At 39.1% G+C, this 26,603-nt stretch overlaps 1 protein-coding gene across 3 annotated transcripts in view; it reads left to right on the top strand.

Moving 5' to 3' along the window:
* The first annotated feature begins 5,623 nt into the window (after nucleotides 1–5,623).
* The window catches only part of LHFPL6 (LHFPL tetraspan subfamily member 6), a 29,289-nt gene continuing 8,309 nt past the window's right edge, over nucleotides 5,624–26,603 (top strand). Inside the window, exons 1-2 of one of the 3 annotated variants that reach the window (XM_081942325.1) lie at nucleotides 5,624–5,761; nucleotides 7,700–8,298. In XM_081942325.1, coding sequence (XP_081798451.1) covers nucleotides 7,902–8,298 — 397 coding nt within the window. In that variant the 5' untranslated portion in view covers nucleotides 5,624–5,761; nucleotides 7,700–7,901. Of the gene's footprint in view, nucleotides 5,762–6,206; nucleotides 6,324–7,238; nucleotides 7,349–7,699; nucleotides 8,299–26,603 lie in introns of those variants that run through there. The other 2 variants (XM_081942327.1, XM_081942326.1) reach the window with 2 other exon arrangements.

The following is a 26,603-nucleotide window of genomic DNA, read 5'->3' as shown; positions in this document are numbered from 1 at the left end:
ATGATTCATATCTATCTTATCTATGGCAAGTTATGAGCTATATTTGTGACACGATTATATTGTTTGCTGAAGATAAACAATCTCCAAAATTACCAAACTAGTTGTTTGTTGTACAGATTGCACAACTGGGACAAAAGTTACTCAGAATACCGTAAATAAACACTGGTTTTTAGAAATCTAAAACCCAGTCTCTTATACCAAAGCAATGCTATTTTGGTTAATTGAAAAGCATAGATCCTTTGAAAGATGGAAAAGTTATGATCATACAAAAATGTATATACTGCATTTCTATAACATTTTCAAAGTATTTTAAAACATTATGATGCTCTCCCATATTGCATGGGAGAAAGAGAGGTTTTCTAAAAAGATGATATCTAAAACTTTGACAACTACAGTAGGAGATGACTTATTTGATCCTTCAACATTGTGAATTCTGTCATGCAGAAAAGTAATTGCCTGACGAGCGGGAGATAAAATTCAACACAGATCTTATAAATATGGACAGATAAGTAATTGGGAACTAAAGAGTGTTGGATCTGAGAGACTTCTCAGCTACATTCAATAATACCAACCTTAATTTGCTTCTGGAGTTCTCCCTGAACACCTCCCAGCAGGATTGGTGCTTAGCAGTGGACTGATGATTTATAGGATTTCTTGGGGCTTCTTTGCCCCCCAGCAGAAGATAGAATACTGATACTGATGTGCTTGTGATCTTTCTCCTCAATACTTGACAGGCTTTTTCTCAACCCAAGTACTTTTATTGATTCATTTTCAGACATACATACAATAAAATTACCATATATAAAAGAAAAACTTTAAGTAATAATAAATTTGAAACACACACAGAAAGCTATACCCCAAGTTCACCTGATTTTACAAATCTTTCAAAAGAAACATTTAAAAAAAATATTGACCATCAATATTCAAAAAAATATTTCCCAAAGGAAGAGATAGTGACAATTCTTGATTAACCAAATATATAATTTTCTCAAAAACTCCTTAATCATGCATCTCTGTAATCCAGTCCTTCATACCTGGAATTATAGTATCTTCTCATCTAAGGATTATACTTTTTGCTGTTGTTAAAACATGAAAAATCTCCTTTGTTCTGAACATGTCAAGTTCTAAGTAATTGGTGGATAAATGACTACAATGTAGGCATCTTTAAAAACTAGGATTTTCTCAATAATTCCATCAATGTAATGTGTAACATTACTCCAAAAAGGGCATAACCAAAAATTTGGCCATAATATATGATTAAAGTGTCCTCAAATTTCTTGCAATACCAATACAAATCATCATTTGTTCATCTTTTATAAAACATTCTAGATGGTGTCCAGTACATAAGAAAGCCAATCTATTGATGAATGCATTTTATTTTTAAATCACAGCACAAGCCTCATGCATCTATATGAACCTCATTATGATTCTTAGCCAATGAAAATTATGCATTGGGACAATCTGGAAGCACAGTAAAAGGTCAGATATTCTGGTGGAGACTATCAAGGCTACTAAAGTACATCACATGTTCATCGTCTGATAAATGTTGTTTCATGGCTGGCTATATCCATCATAATGGCATGATATGAATTGGCTAACTGGAAGAAGTGATCTAGAGCAGAGGCTTTTTAATGTCTTCAGGGAATGGAACCCCTAGGGGTTTCTTTAAAAAAAAACTGGAATCTGTGATCAAAAAGCATAGTTTTGGCGACAGAAGATTTATTGTGTTGGAGTTAACAGGTTGTTTTTTTTTACCTCTAGTCCCTTATGGAACCCCAGCCGGTTCTATATAGGTAGCCCTTGTCTTACAACAGTTCACAACAGTGATCATTCAAAGTTACAACAGCACTGAAAAAAATAACGTGATCAAAATTCAGATGCTTGGCTTCTGACTCACAGTTATAACAGTTGCAGTGTCCTGGGATCATGTGATCCTTTTTGCGACCTTCTGACAAGCAAAGTCAATGAGGAAGTCAGATTCACTTAACAACCATGTTACTGAAGTGATTCACTAACAACTATAGCAAGAGAGGTCATAAAATGGGGCAAAACAAATGTCCCACTTAACACCAATTTCGGCTCAGTTATGGTCATAAGTCGAGAACTGCCTATAGTGTTCTATGGATCTGTAGAAGACAGTTTGAAAAATTCTGGTCTAGACTTTTGGAAATGGCTCTCACCATTGTGCTGATGTTACCCAGCTACATCTTTCTTTTTAGCTGATACGATTAATAAGTTGAGGATCAGTCTATACAAAAGAGTCCTCTGTCTTTTGGGGAAGATTGATTCAAAGAGTAAAACCCAAGAAATGTCTTCTTCAGTTTATTTAAATACCAGCATTGAAAAGGTACTAGATGAAGAAAAATAGAGTGAAGCAGTTCCCTGAAATTATATTCAACTGCCTTCTGAGCTTACAGTAACATTATCTTCATTGAATTAGAAGCTCCTGCCAAGTTCTGTCTGAGCTCAGAGACAGCTATGGCAGAAGGCAAAATAAAATTACAAACTGTTTTAGCGTCATAAGAGGCCAAATCTAACCATGGTATAATCCTCCATTGTGAATTTCCCCAACTACATGAAATTTCATTGGGGCCTCTGCAGCTGCCTGGTAGTTAATGCTTGATGTGCTAGCAAAGTATAGTCTTCAAAAGGTTCTGTTTCAAGAGCTCCATCTGCCATCTATTTAGCCTCTTGCATTTCTCTCTGCACAGTCTAATTATAGGATTGGGATTTATATTTGGAATGTAAAATAATTCTTCAGATGTATGCATCCACATTCAGTCTGATTTCTTGGAGTTCCTAGGAAGTACTGCATCTGGATCACCTGCCTCCCCGCCTGTCTGTTGCTTGCACAGGTACTCAACTCACCCGTGCTGAACGAGCTGTGGCTGCTACCAGACACTGTCGGCCCATGTGCACTCGGCACCTCTTATACTGGCCATGCCCAACCCTTCACTAGGCTTACTTTGGGGAGGGCTTATATTAGGTGCATGCATAAAAATAGGCTGGGGCTTATTTTTGGGGTAGGACGTACTTTTGGGGAAACATGATAATAAAAACAATAGGTTTAATGATTAGGTTGAGAGTTCAATTCTAGGTAGCAGCAGATGTTTCTTTCCTAGAGCTCAAAGAAAAAAATATCTGCTGTGGCATCAGGAAGGGCATCAGGCCAATAAACGCTCAGCTCCATCCAATCGCCCCGACTCTACCCTGAATTAAGGGATTACAGGGTTGTAAAAAGGAAGCTTTTTAAAAAAATTATCCCTATATAAAATAAATCAAAATTAGCTCCCCCACCCTTGTACTACCATTATTTTTCAGAAAGTACTGGGGTCCTTTAGCATGCTATCAAAGGCTACATATAACTCTTAGTTTTGAAAAAGTTGTGCCTATGGAGATGTTGGAAATCATGGTGGCACAGACATTCAAGATGATGTATAATGTTACAAGGGCAAGTCATAGCTTAATACTTGCACTTGTTTTTAAATTTGAACAAAGAATTATGTCATAGATGTGGACATCAAATTCCTATTAACTTAAAAATTTGCATGCGAGGTGCAAATTGGACATGTTAAAACCAAGGTCATATTTCTATCAATATTACTTGATTCCTAAGTGAAAAACTATGATTCTGGGGGGGAAACCAATTATTCTACATCAGATTTAGATGCCTTAACAATTTATAACTTGAAGTAAAAATGGCATATGTAGCATATCAATGTTACAAGCTGTATAACCACTGCAACATTTTTTTCAACATCCACTTTGTAGAGTTAAAGTACTTGTTCAGCAAACAGTTGATGTTTTATATTATTATTACAGAACTATTGCAAATAATGAGTCTCTTTTGATTGCAATGCATGTGAGTCAAATAAATTTAATGTGGTATCATGAGACTTAAAGTTGTTCAAAGTAGTGCAAACTTCTTTGTCAAATTTGAGATACATTTTAATAATGAAAAAGCAGGTTATATAATAAAAACCATTTTACTGGAATCCTTAAACACATAACAGGGAGTAGTTGGCAATTCTCTATATTGACTTTTTAAGAAAAGCAATTTGCTAAAATGATAAATATATTAACACTAACATAATGAAGAGCCATGCTCATAAATTCAGTCACTTTTAGCTGTCTAAAAATAAGGGATCCTTGATGCTCTCTGAGCTTGGTTGTTTTGTTGCAGATGTTTCAATATCCAAACTAGGTAACATTATCAGCGCTAGTACAGATGATGTTACCAAGGTTTGGGTAATGAAACACCTGCAAAAAAAATTCCAGCCAAGTTCAGAACACAACGGACCCATCATTTCAACCCTGAGCTACAAATATACTCCTATATCCATGATGGCGAACCTATGGCACGTGTGCCCAAAGTAGCACACGAAGCCATGTCGCCTGGCATGTGCGGCCTTGCCTGTTTGTCTTCTGGGTTTCTGGCGCACATGGGCATATGATGATCAGCTGTCCTTTGTGCACGCGGCAGTGCCCGAAAAACGGCATGTGTATGCACACCGGCCAGCTGATTGTCAGGCATGCATGCATGCCTGAACCCGGAAGTTCCGCTTTTCCAGAGCGTGGTCCCTTCGCATGTGCAGCAGTGCCAAAAACCAGCCTGCGCATGTACGCTTGCCAGCTGATCATGCACGCTAGAACCATGAAGTTCGGCTTTTTCAAAGCATGGCCCCGGCAAGCGTGTGCGCGTGCATTTCAGCGCAACCATCACTGTCCTATCTTGTCTAAAATAATTAATTCAAATGTCAGGTTTAATTTAGATGGGTTTCCTTCCATTAATTCATGATTAAATGATAACTTCAGAAGCTATAGGTGCTTCATCACAGGAGGTTTTTTTAAGAAACTATCGGACAGCCACCTATCTGAAATGGTACGGTCTCCTGCTTGAAAAGGGGGTTGGACTAGAAGGCCACCAAGGTCCCTTCCAACTCTGTTATTCTGATACAAATATTAAGAGGCAGTTTCACAAATTATACAGATCTATCTTGCTAAGAAACCTCTATTCCGATTGATTGCTTGAATTTATGAAGTGCATTTCCGAAACTATAAAAGGGAAGGGTTCGTTGCACACTCTATTCTTTTAAGAAACGGAAGAACCAAGAGATTCCTAGGAGCCCCTCCTATCTGCCAGACAAATAAAACAGTATTTTCAGGGATTTGGGCGCTCAGCACTGCCAATTCCCCCTATTCCTTCAGAGTCCCTTTTTGGGAGAGGGGGCGGTCTAGAAATCCAAGAAATAATAATAATAATAAGACATCTCACGCGCTTAACGGCGGTAACAGCAACGTGACACCACCGTATTCCCTCGGTTCTTCAAAAAGTAAGACTCTCGCAAGTCGGGCCATGGTGTTTTCACACCTCTGCCGCCCCGCCCCCCTACTCCCACGCTCAGTCTCCTGCGCGGTCCTCCCCCCCCCCCCCAGCCAGGATGCTGGAGAGATGCGCTCTGGTTTTCCGCCCTGCCGCGATCGCTTCTCTTCGGGTGTTGTCCTCCTTCGCCTTACAAGGCTGCGCGCGAAGCTCCCCCTCCCCCTCCTCGTAGGTGGCAGGGGGCGGAGCTCTTCGCGCCGAGGTTTTGGGACCCCGCTTGGCTCTTCCCTCCCAGAATCGAGCGCGGCGGCCGCAGCTGGTCCTGCGCTCCGGAGCAAAAGCTGTCGCTGCTGCTGCTGCCTGCCGGCTCCGAAACGTGCCGAGCAGCTACAGAAAGGCAATCTTCCATGTGTGCCCGGGCCGGATCGGCGCAGGCAGGTTAGTAAAAGGAGTTAACCGTGAGAGGGCGGGGGGAACGGGGACGCGATCCTCGCCCGATTCAAGGAGTCGAGCACCGCTCGGTTGGAGGCAAGGCGGGCGGGGAAGCCGCTTGGGGCAAAAGGCGAAAAAAGAGACCTTGCCTGCCCCAGATCTATGAGCAGGGGAAGGTGGGGTCGGACCCCCGCCCGCTTTTCCTGCGCCTTCCCAACATGAGCCTCGCGTCTTCTTCTCTCAGTGCCGGATCGTCCCCTTTCGAGGCGGCAATGGGGAGCCCAGCGGAACCCAAACTTAGCAGCAGGTCCAGCGGGGCAGGCTGGCAAGCGCCCCCTCGGCGTTGACGTCCGGCCGTCCGGAGAAAGGCCGTGACTCAGCACTTGGGGGGGGAGACACCCACCCGCGCACCCCATTTTCCGTATTGACAGCCAGCGGGGGAGAGTTTGCAAAGAGCTTTTGGGGGGGGGGCTGTTTTCGCCGCCCTCCCCCCTTTGCGCCTTTCCCTCTCGGTCGCTGCCCGGTACAGTTTCTTTGATCGCGTGGAGTGGGCGAAGCAGGCACCCGGGTGAGTGGGGAGGGGCGCGACGTGCATCTCGCTTTGCCGTGGGTGGGTGGGGAGAAATCTGGGGATGCTCAAAGAAGGCTCCTCTGCCTGATCCGGGCCTTCTTCCTTCCCAGAAGTGCAGTCTGGGTTTTGGATTTGAAAGGACTGGCAGATTTCCTTCCTCCTCCTATTGCCCAATGCGATCAAGCCCATTCTTTTCCCTTCTGTTGTGAAAAGTGATCTGGGCTGGTGCTTGTTCTTCGTTGGGATCTGGGCAGATGCTGTAATTCCGAGAAGAAAAAGAGTGGAGGCAGAGCCTAATTTGTGAACGCCTTAACTTCCCTCTTTTACAGCCTCTTATAAAGGCAAGAGACCATTTGGGGTTTTGTTTTATTGTCTTCTTGATCTCTGAGGCTCAATTTGTTTCTGTACACAAAGAGAAATAACAGGAGGAAAAAGTCATGGTACATTGCTATCTTATTTCTCTTAACCACCAGTCTTCCTACCCCAAGGTTTTTGTAGCCGTTCCAGGGGTTGTTACTGGCAGGGTTTTATTCAGCACTGATTTCCATGCAACTCAGGGTTGATATGGCAAGGCTAACCAGGCTGCAAAAATATGGATGGCCACTACATACCGTAGCAGCGAGAGCTTTTAGTATATACTTGCTGCCTTCAACTGTCACTGGGGTTTTTTAGTAGTTCTCTTCTATCTCAGTCAGAAGGCAAGGCAGGAAGCTGCAATTTTATATTATTATTATTATTATTATTATTATTATTATTATTATTATCATCATCATCATCATCATCACCATCACCATCATCATCATCAACATCGACATCATCACCATTATTATGGGCTGTCCAGCTGACTTCTGTGACGTGATCATGGGCCTTGTTGGGTGGTATTTTCAGACTCTATAAAGCTTCCACTGCTGACTTCCTCATGTCAAAAGAACAAGAGAGCTTTTATTTTTGTTTGCCAACTGACAACCAGACATGGTAGGAAAGATGAGAGAGGCTGACCTGTTTCTTCACCAAACTAAAAGGTGGGGCTTTGTGATTCATGAGTTCATTTTCACTTGACACTGAAAGCCATAAGAGCAGAGCCCAGGGCTAGATCTGGTGACCTTCCTATAACTTCTCGCAGCCCGATGCCTGGTAGGACTACCCATCCTATCATTCTGAACACCTTCATTAGAGGGTTGGTGGACTGGAACAAGCTATTCTTTCTCTAACCCAACCTTCAATCTTGCATTTCTTGCATTGCGTCCTAGCTTGGTTTCATGGTTGAAGCTTAATTTTCATCATGCTTTTCTTGGTCCCCTTCCCCATGTTGAAAGATTATAATTTACCTCCTAATCCTGCTCCCTTCCTTAATGCTTCTTGTTAAATTACAGCTTTTGATGGGGACGAAGAAGTAACAAGAAGAAGCTCCATCTCTGCCATACCAGGAATCTTAAGGATAAAAGAAGTGAGTCTGACGGCGCTTATGGAAGATTTCCTTGGACTCCAAGACTCCTGGGACTGAGGAAATACCTGCAGATCTCCAAAACTAGTTTATCAGGTGGCAGATTTTGTTCCAAGCTCCTTTGGGTCATCATGACTGGGAAAATGGCCTCTAGCCTGACTTATGCTGGAGTGATCTGGGCCTTGTTTTCCTTCCTTTGTGCCGGAGCCTCCTGTGTGGGTTTCTTCATGCCTTATTGGCTGCTGGGTTCTCAGCTGGAGAAACCAGTCTCTTTTGGCACTTTCCGGAGATGTTCCTATCCTGTTCGAGATGAGAGCCGCCAGATTACAGTCATGGTGGAGCAGTGTGGACGTTACGCATCCTTCCAGGCCATTCCAAGTGTGGAATGGCAGATCTGCACAGTGGTGACTGGTTTGGGCAGTGGTCTTCTTCTTCTAGTGGCCCTCACTGCGCTTATGGGATGCTGTGTATATGAGCTGATCTCCAGGACTGTGGGCAGGGTGGCTGGAGGCATCCAATTCTTGGGGGGTAAGTACCTGCAAACTCCTGACCTTGGAACCAATGCCTGCCAGTGCAGACACAATGCCTTCATTGTTCTTGCTGAATCAAACTCTCTCTTATATTCATTTTCCTGCTAGGGCCAGCCTCCACAATATGGGAGGGATATATGTATAATGGAAAAAAAAGACAGTGAATGGAATTTCCAATGCTGAACTCTTTTTATTACAGTTCTATCGTGTTTTTTTCCCCTGTGGGTTACTTGCAGGGAGAGAGTACTTGACTGCTACTCAGTCATGTTTGCCTGAAGGAATTGTTCTGGTGGGAACACCACAATTCTAACCATTTATACCCAACAGAAAGACCATTGTGTTTCTTGGAACATCCCCTCAACAGTTCATATTAAAATGGGGAACATAACATATTAGAAAATATATATTTTTTAGATTGGAGCTCATATCACATTTTGAAAGTTATTCTCCCTTCTCCAAAGTCTGCTCAAGTCTCAGAGTGCCAAGTCTCAGAGTGCATTTCCTCTAGTTTATTGTTTCTGACCATATGGTTTTAATTCTAATTTTTCCTTTGTCTGTGTCTGTGGCTGTAATCCCTCTGAGTGTGTGTGTGTGTGTATTTGCAGCTGTTTTCAATTCCAACCTCTGCAGCTGTGAAGGGGGAGACCCCTCTCCCCAAGAATTATATAAGAAGTCACATTTTATGACATTTTGTGAGGAGGTAAAGCAGATCTCCCTTGAGCTGAGAAGTTCTGGTTACAAACAAATCCATGCAGTTTCTTGGTCAACTCTGTAGAAGTGATTTCTCCATGACTTTCTCTGGCGTATTTTTTTGACCTCCCCAATTTGGCTTCCAGCCTTGAAATACCCTGGTGATGTGTCATCATACCATGTTTCCCCGAAAATAAGACAGGATCTTATTTTATTTTGACCTCCAAAATAAGTGCTTGGCCTTATTTTACGGGAGGTCTTATTATTTTTGAGGTGCAGGAGGCGGTGAGCCCACTCACCTCATGGCTGCTGTTGTGTTGCAATATTTTCGAGGAGGTCTAATTTTTCGGAGAGGGCACATGCGCTCAAAAGCCCAATTGGGCTTATTATCCGGGGAGGTCTTATTTACGGGAAAACAGGTAGCACTGACCAGGTTTAAGCTTGCTTAGCTTCCAGATCTGGATACGTCTGGCCAAGTGCTACCCCCCGCTAAGATAAATTTATGGGAAGTTTGTTTTCTGAAAGGGAGGTGATAGTGGTAGAAATGGAAGTGGCTTGTTGATAATGATCTCATCTCCTCCCTTCTAAGCATTCTGGGTGTGTGTGTGTGATGTTGCAATGCAGAACTCAGAGAGTACATCAAATTTCTAATTTGATGATATAAGTTAATGCTAGTTGCTGCCTCTCAATTTCTCTTTAAAGCCAGATCCATCCAAGCCAGGGGTATCTAAACTCACGTTGTCATGTGACATATCATGACTTCCCCCCTTCGCTAAAATGGGGGTGGGCATGGCCAGCGTGTGACACATCTGGCCCGCGGGCCACAAGTTTGACACCCCTGATCCAAGCTGATTTTAAAAAATACAAAGATATAGAATGAACTCCATTGTCAGTAGAAAATATTCCACTCACCTATTTTGGGGGATTTCTTCTACTTTACAAGCATACTTTTCAAAGTGCATTGAGTGATAAAAATTAGCAATGAAGTAACACGAACCTGGTGTAAATTCAATTGGACAATTTTAATTAATTTTTTTCCAAATGACTTTTATGGAAGCAAATAAATTTAGGTGCAAAATTTACACATACTAAAATTAATGCTGTGATGTGTAGCAGTATATCTATTATTTTTCTTAATTAAGGAAAATGTATTCAATTAGCTATGTTTAGAATAATTATAAGCATTGTAATAAAATAATTTCCAAAGAAAGGTTTCAATCTGAATATAACATATTCATCTCTCTCCTAGTTTCCACTTTTTCTGCCAAATAAATCATTTATTTCAGCTAATAGAAAGATTTTTGAGAAATTCATGATTAGCTTTGTTTTTACTATATTTAAATAAAAATGAACTGGTGATATACATTTTTCCATTGACTGAGCTGGAAAACTTTCTTCAAAAGATGTTGAAGTCTTCCAGAATACTCACATTTCTACCAAAGAAATAGGTGCTTATGCAGTAATATTTGTCTGTTTGTTATATTAGTTTTGCCATCATTTTCTACCATAATTTTTAATAATTTTCTGTACAAGAGTTTCACTTTGTGGCTGTTTTTACCAAATTTCACCTTTTTCATCAATGGAAAATCTTACCCTAACAATTTGCATTTGTCTTGCAGTCTATTTGAAACTAAGTAAACTTACTCCATAAGTACTGCTGATGGGGAGGCAGAATGGAAGTATTTTAATGTAGTTTTGATGTAGTCAAATTGACTGGAACGATAATTCTTTGTACTGATTTGTACAGTATATAGTGCCAATTTAGCAACTTGATTTTGGTTTGTGTGTGTCAGTGAAAAGCACTAGGAGTATATCTTAAGGCAGTGAACACTAAAGAAAGCAATCAAGTTCAATGCTTTGTATGCTTCACTGTGAATTGTAATTCAAATCTTTTTTATTGTCTTATTAGTTATATGCTTAATATTAAGAGCTTTGCAGTCCTGTTTAGTTGACACATTGAAGAATAACTCCTACTTCAGAAAACAGCTTACAAATTCTAATGAGGTTCAAATTCAAATTCTTATTTAATGAGGTTGTGAATGTTGAATTGGACCCTCCCTTGCCCAGTTGTCTTGTTCTCATAACAGTAGTTGAGCAGTGCTATTCTGCGTCCTACTAAGATGGTTGGTGGAGAGGAACAAGTTGCCCCATGCAAATTAGTTAGTATCCTAGGATCCTTCATTCAGCAGCTGAACAATGTGACAAGGATAGTAAACATGGCAACTATAACTACTAGCCAGACAGAGACTATTCCCTCTAGTTGCAACAACAGGGACAGACTACGCCCCTAGCAACCCTGGGCCAGAAAGCCCCAATCAATAGGCCCAACTTGGACAGCAACTCAAAATGATGATCTTTAACCCCTTGTTTCCCCCTCCTTAGGCAATGGCTGGGGCTGAAGATGGGGAAAAAAAGGGCTTTTGTATTATTTGCTCAGCTTTTCACTTGCAGCTCCATGGGGACAGAGTGATCAGGGGGAAATCAAGGGGTTGAGATTTTGCATCAGGTTTTCATGATGAAACAAAGATAAGAAGCACCAAGATCTTAGTATAACATACAAAACATTTCGATATGTAATTGTGCACAAGTGTGGTGGACTGTGGGAAAGCAAGGCATTGGAGAAAGAAAATAATGGATGTTGAATCCTTTTTAACATTGTACAGAAGGGCTGTGAAGGGAAGTTACGTTTCTAAGGAAAAATCTAACCCAACACAAGAAGAATGGATTTATTTTATTAACATGTAGCTTCATGGATGTGAGTAAATATATGATTTATTTATTCATTCACTCATCATTGCTCCCTTTTTTCATATGTGAACCTTTCTCATTCTGAATTAAATTTAGTCCTTGCTGAATTAAATTTAGTCCAACCTTACACCTGTTGGCCAGCCTCTATGAAGAGCAGCGGTTGCTAAATTACTGCATTGGAGCCAGGATGCAAAGAAAGGGCCAGAGGCACACATCCTGGGGACTCTTGTGTTTAATAAACAGCAAATCCTGCTTGTACACAAAACACGGCCCATCCCAAAGATTACACATTTCACAATTTTAATATCAGAGTGAATAGCCAGCTAAAAGCTAAATGGGTGATTTCTCCTCTTGTGCTGTATTTTGTAGTACTATTACTTTGGCTGAATCTCTGCTCTTAAACCTCCTTTGGGGTGGGCATTTCATGCAGAGAAAAAACACTGGCTTGATTTATAGCCGCCTCTCTGTTCAAGGTAACTAACAAAATTTTAAACCAGACATAATATAAGGTGTTAAAAATAAGGATTAACATCAACAATTTAAAAAAAAAACCTAAACCCATAATGACTAAGTGGTTGGTTTTGTAAGCCGTTTAGGGCTATAAGGGTCAGTGCCAACATTTTAAGTGCTTAGTGATTTGCTCTTTTTGCAATTAATACCACAGCCTATTTAAGGTGTTACTTTCTCTGTGTTCAGTTCAGTTGAGGAAAATTCCAGTACTGTTTCATTCTTCATTTTGGAAATTTATATGATTTGGTATTATTAATTCAGAGAGACACATTGGAAGTTGTATTATATCAACTAGCAAGGACTGTTCTTGATTTGTTCAGTCTCTAGAGAAGTGTTTCTCAACCTTGACATCTTTAAGATGGTTGAACTTCACTTCCCAGACCTCCCCAGCCTAGTGTAACCTTAACCCGTGCTGGCTGGGAATTCTGGGAGTTGAAGTCCACTCATCTTGAAGTTTGCAAGGTTGAGAACCATTGCTCTAGCATCTAGATTGATCCTTCTTTCTCTCCTTCTCTCTTCGTCGATTCTAAGTCATCCAGGTCACAGTTGTCCCAAAAGTGTTTTTTTTTCAAAAGGCAACTGGACTTGTTTTTTTCTTGAAGAGGTTTCACTTCTCATCCAAGAGGCTTCTTCAGTTCAGTAAAGTCAATTGAAGTGAAGCTTCTTCAGTGAACCAAAGCTTTTTCAGTGAGCTGAAGAAGCTTCTTGGATGAGAAGCAAAACATCTTTAAGGAAAAACAAAGTCTAGTTGTCTTTTGAAAAACTCCTCTTCAGTTGTGATTCCTAACCTGTCCCTCTCTCCAAGTTCTTTGCTTTCTCCAAGCTTCATTCGCCTTAGCCTGATTGTCATTCCTTTTAAGTCAAGTGTGTCTAATAGTAGGAATCAATAAAGTTCAAGTACAGCCTAGAATACATTGGAGGACTCCAGATGAATGAGACCCAAAAGTCTGTAAAATGTATATGATTGTAGTTATTTCTAAAAAAAACCTTGTCCCTGCACCTTCAGATCTCAAGAGATGCCAGACTCTTATTCACTTCCATTTTCTCTTTGATGTATTTACATGACCTCATAACAAAGAGCTAGGTGAGAAATGATATCAGTTTTTCAAGTTACATTATTTGAGTACCATGTGTCAGGGATGTGAGTCATTTGCTTTGAAATAATAAAAAAAATGGGGTATATAAATGTAATTGATCCATTGGGAAGTTCCCCAGCAGCGGAAATATGTCCGTTAGCTAGTCCTGAGGCTTATTATATATAAAGCAAGCAACAAACTCCAGTTCTTTTCTGTAGGGGTAGATGTTTGTCTTAGGAATTCCCCCATGGCTCATTAAAATGTCTCAAAGCAATGAAACTCACACAGTCCTAAGTTCTGTTGCAGAGGTGATTGTTGTTTGTTCTTCATTTGAAATGTTTGTCTCAGTTATTCTACATTTCTCTCTCTTGCTCGTCATATTTTGATTCTGCACTAGTTTTTAAGCAAATATTTTTTTCAATGTCTCTTACAACAATTAAAAATTTAAATGCATAATGACTATGGAAGGAAATTGTGCATGATTGCAAATATAACCCAGGCCTTTTCCTCAGGCTTTTCAGACAAAAAACAAGACATATACCGGTAAGTGATGAAATAATAGGAGAAATGGAAAACACAGGAAATAGCAAAATATCAAATGTTTTCTCCTAAATCAAACCTTTCTCCAGTACAGATTGCTAGCAGATTCACACAATGCTTTGAACTGCAAGGCAGGCGAACATGTTTTTAGCATAGTTTTTGTGCAAACCCAGCATATAAGTTAGCTTATTATTCAATTTACAAAATAAATTAAGCACTTAGATTAATTACACAAATTACAGTGTACCATGGGTGTGTGATGTGAACATTGACTGCATTTTCAAAATTTCAGATCCTTTTTTCCCACAGCCCTGCCTGAACTTGCAGAGAGACAGAGGTGAAATGGCAGGAATAAAGCATATGGTTAATTTTATTACACGGGTAATAGAAATTGTGTTAAATAACACTTTTCCTTTCAACTAAAAAGGGATGCCTGACATATTCAGCCTACAGCATTTCATACATTGACATGGAATGAAAGTTTATTAGTTAGATTTATGAAATGGTAAAAATGGAAATACATCCCAAAAGTGCTTTTTTCAGACCTGGATGACTGAGAATCTCCACAGACATTTGTGAAATATCTATTATTTAAACAATATTGCTCGGGGTTGCTCAGGTAATATTATATGTTATTATTTTAATTGGTTTCTCAAATCTCTCTTGAAACTATGTTCTTGTTTATGCTTTTTGTCCCCCCAAAAATAGCCCCAATTACAGTAAAGTAGAAGTCTTTGTGAACTATTTCATATGTTGGTTCATTTATTCTGTGATGCTCTGCAATTTAGGCAGAGCCTGAAGGTGTTGTTTTATCACTATTTTTAGCTCAACTAAGCCTTTCGTTTTTCCTAATTACTTTTTAAATCCAAATTGAGTATCAAATATCCTGGACCACAATACTAACTAACTTCACCCACAGACGTTAACTAAGAGGTAACCTTTTGGAGGAGGTTGGTGTTTAATTGAATGCCAAATTTGGTTATAGGTTCTGGACTCTGTCCAGGGAAATGCATGGATATAAAAACTAGCACAGAAGAAAAAAACCAAGAGGGAACATTTCATCATCCTATGATCCATACACAATTTGATCTGAAAGTGATAAACCAGGCACCATTGAATTGAAATACGGTGCACTTCCACTCTAAGACTAATTGCCATCTTGGTGCAAAGTTATCAAAGGAAACGAGCTTCTATAAACTTGCTATAAACATTTGTGAAGAACCCATTTAGGCTGCCAGAATATTGCTGAGCCCAGATAATGATACATGCATGGCTGGGGATCTAAATATCTGATATTTTGTTCTACCTGTTTCCCTGCCAATCTGTCCATTGTGATCTAGTGGCACATTTCTTTGATGATGTTTTACCTGCCAATAATTCACAGTGGAGTAATCCAAAAGAAGACCTGTTTCAGGGGTCCTTCCACAAATACCTCCCTGCAAGTTTGATGCAAAGCCATTATCTGGTACAGTTTAGGTCATCTGCTCCTGCAGGCTTTCTGTTGAATTTAGGTTGCCAATATAACTGATTTTGGTTGCTATCACCATTGCTGTTGGTCTTGCTAGCCTGTGAAATGAATTTAAGCTTTTGTAATCTAAAAAGCAGAGGCATCACCCTGCAAACAGAAGTGCGTATAGTCAAGGCTATGGTTTTTCCAGTTGCAATGTATGGCTGTGAAAGTTGGACCATAAGAAAGGCTGAGCACCAAAGAATGGAGGCCTTTGAACTATGGTGCTGGAGAAGACTCCTCCGAGTCCCTTGGACTGCAAGGCAATCAAACCAGCCAGTCCTAGAGGAGATCAACCCTGACTGCTCTTTAGAAGGCCAGATCCTGAAGATGAAACTCAAATACTTTGGCCACCTAATGAGAAGGAAAGACTCACTGGAGAAGAGCCAAATTCTGGGAATGATGGAGGGCAAAAGAAGAAGGGGACAACAGAGAATGAGGTGGTTGGATGGAGTCACCAAATCAGTAGGTGTGAGCTTAAATGGACTCCAGAGGATGGTAGAGGAGAGGAAGGCCTGGAGAAAGGTTGTCCATGGGGTCGCGTTGGGTTGGACACGACTTCGCAACTAACAACAACAAAAATTAATTGTTATATCTCTGCTTTGGGATTATAGTCATTTTTTTTAGTAAGGAAACATTTAATAGGATATATATTTGGTACATCGATTGGACTAAGGTTATAGGGAAGCACATGAGTTGAAGAGAACAAGTTTGCTTTCTTTTCCCCCCTGAAGCCCTGTGTTCGTGTTCAATTCTTGTGCATGCATGGCATGCAGAAACATCAGTCAGAGTGTTCTTTTGTGGGGAGCTGACATAATGTCAACTGTCTCATTTGCACACGCCACAAAAGAAACTTCTGGGGCATTGTTTTTCTAAAAGTATAGCTTTACTGATAATATTCCATATGGGTACAGAAGAAGCAGAGCCAGCTCTGAGGTTTTTTTTCACGCGAAAAGCAGCTTAGCTAAAAATCCCCCTTTCCCCCTGAGCCACCCACTGTTCATTGTTGACCAAACATATACAGTCCACCCCGAAAGGAGTAAACCCAATGCTACTATGCACAGTGTTGTTATATGCCACTTCTGCAAAAGGCAAAAGCTCAGCCCAGTTGCTTTGCTGATAGTTCACATAACACCGAAGATATTGCTCCAAGTCCACCATGACACATATTTTTAATCAAGTACCCAGGTATATTTCAGGTATATCTTTAGCAAATCAGCTGTAATGATTAAACCCAAGTGCTTAACTAACCATTGCTCCAATGATTCCTCTGTAGAAGGAACAGCACAAAACTTTCCTACTCGCTTAAGCTTTCATTAGACTTTGTTATGGGAAATTTTCTTCATCCAAATATTTTTAGCCTCTTTTTCTCTTTTTACTTAGTAAAAGGCAGGCTGTTGCAAAGTATCTGAAAAAAATATTAGCTCAGTATTGTGTTGTATTAAAAATAAGACTAAATATTTTATTGCCTTCCACATTTCATGGGAATGTGTGATGTATTAGTAACATCCCTCTGCCCCATAAAACATTTCTGACAAAGGTCCTTTTTCTAGTCCTCACTTTTGCACACATGGCTAAAAGCTCTTTTTCCCATTTATGTATTTATTATTTCGATTTATATAGCCACCTAGAGCCATGTATTTGTCATGTGTGAACACATTCCCATGAAATGTGGGAGATGATAAAATATTTAGCCATATGTCTAATGTTCTAAGAAATGGACGATTATACATTAGTCCCTCGCAGGCTGTCATTAGTCCCACACGACTGTCATTCGTGTTGCCAAACTGCCAGGAGTAGAGATTCCTCTCATTGCAGAAAAATAGCAGGGGATCATAATAATCCCTTGCTTCCTTTTCCAGTAATCATATCAGCCAGCTTAGGCAAGCGCCAGGCATGCATTTGGCACTCATGCTGCCAGCGAATATCCCTGGCATCAGTAGGCAGCACTTTGATATAAATGGAGAATAACAATTTTTATTGCAAGAAAGTTACTCCTTGGAGTACTGCATATAGGTGTTCCTTGACTTATAGCCATTTGTTTGATGACAGTTCAAAGTTATCCCTTGTAAAAAATATTTATGACTTCTCCTTGAAATGAAGACCGTCATGCCACACTTGCAGTTAAGGGATGCAATTCAGACTCTTGGCAGTTGCCTCATGTTTACAGCTGGGTGCAGCATCGTGCGGTTATGTGATTGTGATTTGCAACCTTCTTAGCTGGTTTCCAACAAGCAGTGCTAATCGGGGAAGCTGGATTTGCTTAGCAACCATGGTGATTTGCTTAGCAGCTGTGGTAAAAAATGGTGGTAAAATGCGATCTGGTCAGGTGGTGACTTGCTTTATGACCACACTGACAAATGATGGAAATTCCAATCCCAGTAGTGATTGTATGTTGAGGACTACCTATAGTAGCCAGAAAATGATCCAGAAAGTTAGCTGGTAATCAAGTTATGATTTTTAACTTTTGTGCCTTAATCTTCAGTTGGGATTCTAGGATTTTTCTCCCCCTTTCCTCCTTTACTTAAAACCGAAATACTAGATAGATTTTGTTTACAGACATATGTCTATGGAGGCTCTCAGTCATCCAGGTCATGGTTGTCCCAAGGGTGCTTTTTTTGGATGAGAAGTGAAACATCTTCAAAGAAAAACAAGAAAGTCCAGTTGCCTCTTGAAAAAAAAAACCTTTGGGTTCAGAAACATAGTTCTTATTGTTGCCAAATTGGAGATTCTTGCTAAGCAAAAATACTTTTTCCTTCTTTTCTAATGTTGGCAACTCATCCCTCTTCCATAGTTCATTGATTCCCTATATAGCTTCATGTTTAAAATGAAGAAGTTCAGATGACTTCTTAGTGTATTCCAATTTCATTGTATTTTTCTTAAGGTAATCATTAAACATGGATGCATTTAAATGCATGCTGAAAAAATACACACACAGTTAGCTTTGTATAAATCTAACAAATAAAATGCTGTTAACATTCAATATTCTTTTATTGGTTTAACTCCAAATTTCTAGATAACCAGTCCAAATGGGCAAATCTTGCCAGTCCTTTTGAAAGCAATCTTGAAGGAGACCGAATTTAGTGAAGAGACTTTAGCAATTTGGGGCAGGGAAAATAGCCATCAATAATATATGTTGTGTCCTGAGCTTCCTGGTAAAAAATTATGGAGCACAGCATTGTGACAGAGATTGGCCACCAGAAGGTGAATTCTGGCCAGCGTAGTTTTCCTGGACAAGGAGAGATTGTGAGATTGCCCACTCCAGATACTGCTCTTTGTGAGGAAACTGCAAGAATTGAGTGTTTTTTGGTTGATTCATGAGACAAACAGTGGGAATCAAGGAATTTCAGTTAAGCACAGCTGTAAGGCACCCTATCTGAACACAATGTTTGCAAAAGACTCACTTTCGTAAACATTTCTGGATGTAATCAATTTATAGCTAAAGAGAGATTTTCTGAGTGGCAGGATAAGAGCAATCCACTTGGTGAGTCAGCATTCTTATTGGATTAAAAGTGAGGGGAGGAGAGGGAGCTTCAAAGATTTAAAAACTTTGATCAAAAAGCTTAACAGCTGCACAAGCTAAAGATATTGAAACTGCAAGAGGGAGAGACTGCATTAGTGGATAATATGGCTATACAAAAAAAAATCATTTCATCAATATTATTCCAATTTGCATATTTCTCTAGAAAAAATACACGAATACTTTAAGAAACAAAATTACTGCAGATTACAGGGGAACAAAAACAGATTACAAATGCATCTGACTACATGGTGGAGGGAGGGGTTGCGAAGCTTTAAAAAAGATTAAAGCTGGAAAGTTGGTTGGATCAGATAGATTACAAGATTCTTATTATAAATGTTTTGCAGATGCCTTTTATGACCTTTATAAAATACAGAGAATTCTAGTTTACAGGGAGAAAGGATATCAAAGAACTGGAAAAAAGCCAATAAAGAATTAATTTAAATAATAAGGAGGGGCAAGATTTGATTTTAACAAAAAACTATGTGGGCAAATATAATTATTGGACAATGCCTATAGGTTTAGAACAATTATGGCTGATAGGTTGAAAATAATTTTACAATAATTTATTGGATCAATGAGGATCAATATGTATTTTACTTAAAAGATACTGTGTTTCCCGAAAATAAGACAGGATCTTATTTTCTTTTGACCCCCAAAATAAGCACTTGGCCTTATTTTCAGGGAGGTCTTATTATTTTTGATATGCAGGAGGCAGCAAGCATGGTCACCTCATGTCTGCTGCTGTGTTGCAATATTTTTGGGGAGGGCTTATTTCAGTGCATGTGCTCAAAAGCCCGATTGGGCTTATTATCCATCTTATTTTCAGGGAAACAGGTTAGTTACAGAATAATATCAAAAAAATTGGAGTACTTGAAACAACACAACAAAAAGCTAGCATTGATTTTCTTACTGTAGTTGCAGAGAAGGCCTTTGACAGTACGAACTGGGCTTTTCTGTTCAATGTTTTGGAAGGTATGAACTTTAGAAGAAACTTCATAAAATGGATAAGACCAATGTATAATTCAATGAAAGCATATAGTTGCAGAAATCTATAGATAATGGTGATCTATCAAAGTCTTGTGAGATACAAAATGGAACAAAGCACGAATGCCCATTGTCTCTTATCTATTTTAATCCTTAAAACATTGAATAGAGATATGAGACAACATGAAAGGATTGTGCGAGTAAAGATTTAAAAAGAAACTTATAAGTTAGGGGCTTTTACAGATGATTTGGTGTTGGTTTTGGAAGATCAGGTTTAGAGGAAATTGGTACATTCCAACAGAAGATGAAGATGTTAACAAAAAAAAATAGAAAATAGAGGATCAAATAGAACTGAGGAATAAAATGAGTGATAAGATTGTGGACGAAGTAAAATATATGGGTAATACCATGACAAATATGCAATGCATTTCATATTCAACATTCTTTGGAAAGATATGAAATTAAATTTAAAAAAAGATGGGAGAAATTATAACTGACTGCTGAGAAGAATTTCTGTGATAAAAATAAATGAAAGTCTTGCTTAGAATGATATTTTGGTTTCCAACAATACCTGTTTTGAAAATTGACAATAAAGCCAAAGTTAATATCTGGTTTAAAAGTTATTATGTTAGACATGCCACATTGAGAAAATGGAATAGATACAACTCCCAAGTTCTGTCCAAAATGATGTTTGAAGTGGTATTTGCCAGCTTCTCTCTACCTAAGCTTTGCTATTTGCATGATGAGCTATTGACATTATAGGGAAGTGGGATATGTTGGCTTCTTATTTTTCCTTTTGTTATACAGTGGTCACTCCTTTCCCAAGTGATCTCTGGTATGAGTGAAAATCAATTTGCATCAGCATACCTTGTGTTGATGGGACACAGTGGCTCAGTGGCTAAGACGCTGAGCTTGGCGATCGGAAAGGTTGGCAATTTGGCGGTTCGAATTCCTAGCGGTGTGTAATGGAGTGAGCTCTCATTACTTGTCCCAACTTCTGCCAAACTAGCAGTTCGAAAGCATGCAAAAATGTAGAAAAATAGGAACCACCTTTGGTGGGAAGTAATAGCATTCTGGGCGCCTTTGGCATTTAGTCATGCTGGCCACATGACCATGGAGATGTCTTTGGACAGCGCTGGCACTTCAGCTTTGAAATGGAAATAAACACTGCCCCCTAGAGCTGGGAACGACTAGCACATATGTGCGAGGAGAACCTTTACCTTTTCCTTACCTTGTATTATCTCATGGCTGGAGCATGCTAAAACAGTTGCCTGGATGAAGCCTGGAGTAACAAAAGTTTTTTTTAAAATTCGGAGTTATTTGCAATGAAAACAACAAAATAACTCCCTCCCCGCTCCCCCAATAAGTTGAAATGAAGATAGCCTAAAGCAACTCTTTATATAGATATAAGAAACTTCTGGCCAATACTGCTAGCAAACTCACCAGATTACTACTACTATCCTGCCTGAAGGACCTCAACTGAAGTTCTTCACACAGTTGTTTTTTCCACTTCTGCTTTGGGGAAATTACTAGGTGAGCCCTATCAATCCATTTATCATCTGCCCATTTTTTCCAATGGGAAAACTTCTCAGTGCTTAATGCAGGGCATATCCATATTTTGAACACTTTTCTCCATGTGGGAAGATATTCGGAATGATTACTTCAGATATTCTACATGGAGTATGAATATGATGAAATACGCACAAGTCACTTGAAGAATTCTAATTCTAATTGATAATGGAAGTCCTTAGAATTCCTTTGCTGACTAGATAGGCATCTCCAGATTAGGGAATAAGCATCCTGAGAAACAAAATGTTCCACTTGTAATTTTTTGGCTATTGTCTATTTTTAATCTCAAATGAATGCTCACTGTACTTTCTGTGACCAGTTAAGTTGCTGCACCAAGCTGACCTTGAGTTGTCTCAAAAAACTAAATGAGATGGGACCTTCTTAGTTCTTTAATAAAGCAGACTGTAAATCAAACTAAGAATGTGTTAAAAATTTCTGGAAGAAGGAAATGACAAATTTCTTCCATATTGCTACCAAGAAAACAGTAAAATCCGTGACATCTCCAGACGACAAACTTGAATTGAGATTTTAATCTTTTTTGTAAACACGCTCCAGTTTCCCCAATATTAAAACTGCTGACAGATGATTGTACATAAAATATTGAAAGATAGCCAGACACAAAAGCATGTCCCACAGTAGATTTGCCAGTCTTTAAGATGCCGCAAGCTTCTTGTTATTTTTTTGTGGTAACAAAACATTCTGTCCACTGCCCAGAATCGCATGGCGATTTTAAAGCAAACGATATTTTGCAACGCCGGGATTTTACACAGAACCTCATTGTCCAGGAGCAGGAAAACAAGCCACTGAAAATAGAAAGCTTCCCAGTTGTGTTGCACATGAGTGGATTGACTCGGTCTGCTGTCTGTGATGAATGTATGCAATCAACTGTATGTATGTTCTGCCCGTGAGGCATTGTCAGAAGCTTCAACTTGTGCGGATGAAATGGGGTTGGCAGGAACAAGCAAGACTGTATTTGGTAGTCACTGCCATGGCCATCCAGTTTCCAGGCACAAAATCAGGGGTCAAAGTGTCCTATATAAAGCTCTCAGAGTTTCTTTCTTATGTTAAATGAACTTGCTTCCAATCCTCTATTGGCTTTTCCCTGTCTGGTGTCCTGTGGAGGGTGCAACATAGCTGATCAAGGCAAGGTTCATCAAGACAGAATTTCAAGTAGAACTAAGAGAGTTTTTGATGGCTTCGGTTTTGTGAAACACCCTCCAACTAAATCCAATAAAACAAACAAACAAACAAACAAACTCCCAAAGGAGCCCACTTTTTCAGGATTTCAAAAGGGCTAAAACTATCCTCCCCCCCTCCTGTTAAAACAATCGTCTGGGTTGAAAATGTAATTGCATTATCAGATTGTGCTCCTTCTTTTTGGGCTTGTGTACCTCTTGCTGGAAATGAAGGAGGTTTAGTTAGCTATTTTAGATGCTGTTTGAGAAGAGCAGTGCGGTGTGTAACCTTTATTATTAATTTAGTGGACTGAAGAGTCGGTCGTGAACACTTGGTTACAAGACCTCTTTGTGAACAATGGTCACTTGGGAAGCAATCATTGCTCTTTGCACAATATTTAATTGCTAGGTTGAGAGCCAACAGAGGCGTTTTTTTAAAAAAAAATAGAGTCCTAACATTGCTTCGCAAAAATAAAGCTCAATTTAATGGCAGCCTAGGTGTCAGTGGCGCTTTAAAAACAATCAATTCAGCAATTACTGGCACAACCTTTATCCCCAAATGCAGTTGCTTGTGTCCCTCACAATCCATGAATATATATTACTAAATTAATTCCTGCTTTCTTGGACCCCTGCTGTTCAGAAATAATTGTTTCAATAATAAAGAGTTACGTTCTTGCAGCTGCATCTAAGCGGCAGATCAGATAATAGCTAGGTCACTTCTTTTCCCGGGCCATGGATTCTTGCCAAAAGAATTTGTGTGTGCTGTATCAACAACAGTCAATGTTTTCCTGTTCAGCTGTAGCTAAATTTTTCATGAACCCTGGGCAATTTGCCTAATGAAAACAGGGCTGTCTCTCAAGCCAGCTTGCAGCATTTGCATGCAAATCTTTAGAAAGATCAGTGAGAAAGAGAGATGAACAATTCACTTTGAATATTTGAATATGAAAAGTATTGGGATTGAGAAGGTACATGATGCTTAAACAGTTAGGCTACTTTGAAGGTTTAAAATAGTTTTACAGTGATGATATGGTTGCATCAATTAAAATTGCATATTTGCTTGAAAGCATAAAATCCAAGGGAAGACATTCTAAAATGAGCAGAATGCAATGAATCCTTACATACAATTAAAATTATGAGAAAGTTCTTGTAGATTTCTGATGAAAGCAGAATGCATAAGTTTATTAGCTTCCTCCTTGAAAATCCATTGCAATTTAGCTATATTCCTTGGCTTTTTGGTAAAGACCAATATCCTGTTGTTTCGGTTCTGCCTAACAAATAGTGAGAAACATTTATATCATTGTTCTCAAATCATGCATGCATTTCATGCACCATTGAAGACAGTGGAATTCCAGTCCTAAATATCATAACATCAGTTCAAGATTATTTAATTCTAAACATGTGTATTTAAAGTCATTCCGTGTAAGGAATATATAAGAGAACAACAACATTTTCCCCCAGGGCATCCAGTCCAATTTATGAACTCTCTCAGGGCTTTTTGCATCGTACTTTTTTTGTCGTAGCAAAATGTGACTTGTATTTTCCATTCTTTTCCTGTGTGATTGATGAAGCTTTCACAAGCAAGTATGTAGCAGCTTGTGAATAATTTGCACTGAGAAGGAAGACTAGAATAGGAAACAGATCTTTCCTAGTTGTACAGAGAAGACTGTGCATTTGTACGTGTGTGTCTCTCTGTGTGCTGGTATTACTAGCTTAGAAAAGAATCTACGTATCTATATAGTAGTGCTAATGTTGTGGGCAGGTAAACGTTTATTCAAATGATTATACAACATATGTTAAAACAATTCTAGTAACCCCTCAAGAGAGTGCATGTGAGTGTAGATGTTAAACAATATTTACTGCTTCCATTTCATCAGGATTTGAGTCCAAAGGAAGATATAGACACCCCTCCTCAGTTTATACCCTAATTTTTGAGCCTATATAATATGTCAACACATATAATACATGGGCAACCTTAGACATGATGATGCCAAAGTAATATAATGTGCAGTGAGACATCATGATGTAAATTATGTTTGTTGGTACTTCGATTGTAACACAGAATACAAGTACACAAAGGATAGAATTGCCTTCTTTCCTGTTCAACATTTCTCGTTTCCTGTTTTATGTATTACAGATTTTCACTATAGATAATGAAAATAATAAAGTGACATGCAGACCAAAACTTCTGAATATCAATTCCTGTGCTTCATTATAACAAACACCATCATCTTAATACAATAGAATCTTATTTGGATCATCTTCAGTATTTTCTGGGTCTACTTCAGTTTTGAACTGTCTTTGAAGATTTCTTAAATATATTTATTGTACCAATTCTGTCTCTAATAAAGATGTGGTCTTCGGATAACAAAAAGCACTAATACTTATTTCCTCACATTTTAAATAAGGCCACAATCTTCTTTTTCTACCAGTATGCAATCAAGCACTGCTCTACAATCAATAAATTAGATTGAATTGCTATCTCATTCTAGTGTGTTCAGTAATCAGGTGCACTCCTATGCATGATTAGTCAAAAGCCAGTACCACTCTTATAGTCCATAGTCCATTGTGTACATTTATTATCCCTAGGATTTTAGCCTTAGGTTTTACTGACATCACTTCAATATTACAATCAGTGATAGGATGCAACTGGTTTAACAACGGGTTTGGTGACTGCACGCTTTATTTAAATCGGATTTTTAAATTTTTAAATTGGATTTTTAAAAAATTTAAATCGGATTTTTAAAAATTTAAATCGGATTTTTTAAAGTTTAAATCAGATTTTTAAAAATCAAATTTATTTTAATAAAATGCTTTTGGAGTAAAAAAAATCTGTCTAAAGATGGTTTTCTATTTAAGATACATTAATAATTTAGTTTTTTCAGCATGAAATTGAGCTTAGTTATGTAGCATGAGACTATATATTCTGCAATATTTACATTTTTGATAAACTCAATTCAATGAATCCAGTGCAAGCTGAGATAGCATGCACTTTAAATAGGAAACCTTCATTTTGTTTGCAAATAATAATATTAAAGATTCTAACTACCAGCAAGAATGAGTCCTTACATTTAAATAGCACCTGTCATTTCAGATGCATCATGGCAGCACCTGTTAGTAGACATCCACTCAACTGCAGCCCGCCATGTCCCTCACCTTGTGTCGCTGCCGCATCACCAGCCGTCCCATTAAAGTGAATTGGACTGTTCGTGTCAACAGCAGGTCACAAGAGGAGGAGCCGCTGTGGGACAGAGATGACAGTTGCTGTTTAAAAATTATGATTTAAATCGATTTAAATCAAGCCTTTTTACTAGTGATTTAAACTGACCTCATTTAAATCAAATCCGCCCTGTAATGCTTAACTACCTGGGATCCTTGCTTTACAATGGGAACAGGGACTGCTGGAATTGCAGTCAGAAAGTGATGTGATCACATGATACTGTACTGTACATTGCTTAGCGAGAGAGAAATTGCAGTGTCCCAATTGCTATCATTAAATGAGGACTACCTGCATAACAACTAGTTTATACTCACCCTATTTACTGTATTATTCCATTCCTTTCTATTCATGCAAACTACCAGTTTTGGCTTCCACCAAATGCATACATTGCTTTATACCAGTGACGTGCGGTGAGGTTTATGACTGGTGAGGCACTGACACAGTGCTGGTTTTCAAATATTTTTAGACTTGTGGACTTCAACTCCCAGAATTCCACAGCCAGGCATGCTCAGTTCCAATTTAAAGCGACAGCATTTGTTTTTCTCCTTTGCTCCTTCTTTCTTTTTCTTTTTCTTCTCCTTCCCCTCCTTCCTCCCTCTCTCCCTTCCTCCCCCTCTCTCAAACACACACACACACACACACACACACACACACACACACACACACAGAAGTTGGATTGGACTATCTCTCCTACCCCTTCCCTCTCTCACTCACTCTCAAACAAACCCCCCCCACACACAAAAGTTGGATTGGATATCTTTTCC

The sequence above is a fragment of the Natrix helvetica genome (genome assembly GCF_964273705.1).
Source record: "Natrix helvetica genome assembly, chromosome: 2".
Taxonomy (NCBI): Eukaryota; Metazoa; Chordata; class Lepidosauria; order Squamata; family Natricidae; genus Natrix; species Natrix helvetica.
Note: the sequence above shows the minus strand (reverse complement) of the source record. Positions and strands in the feature narration are given on the sequence as shown.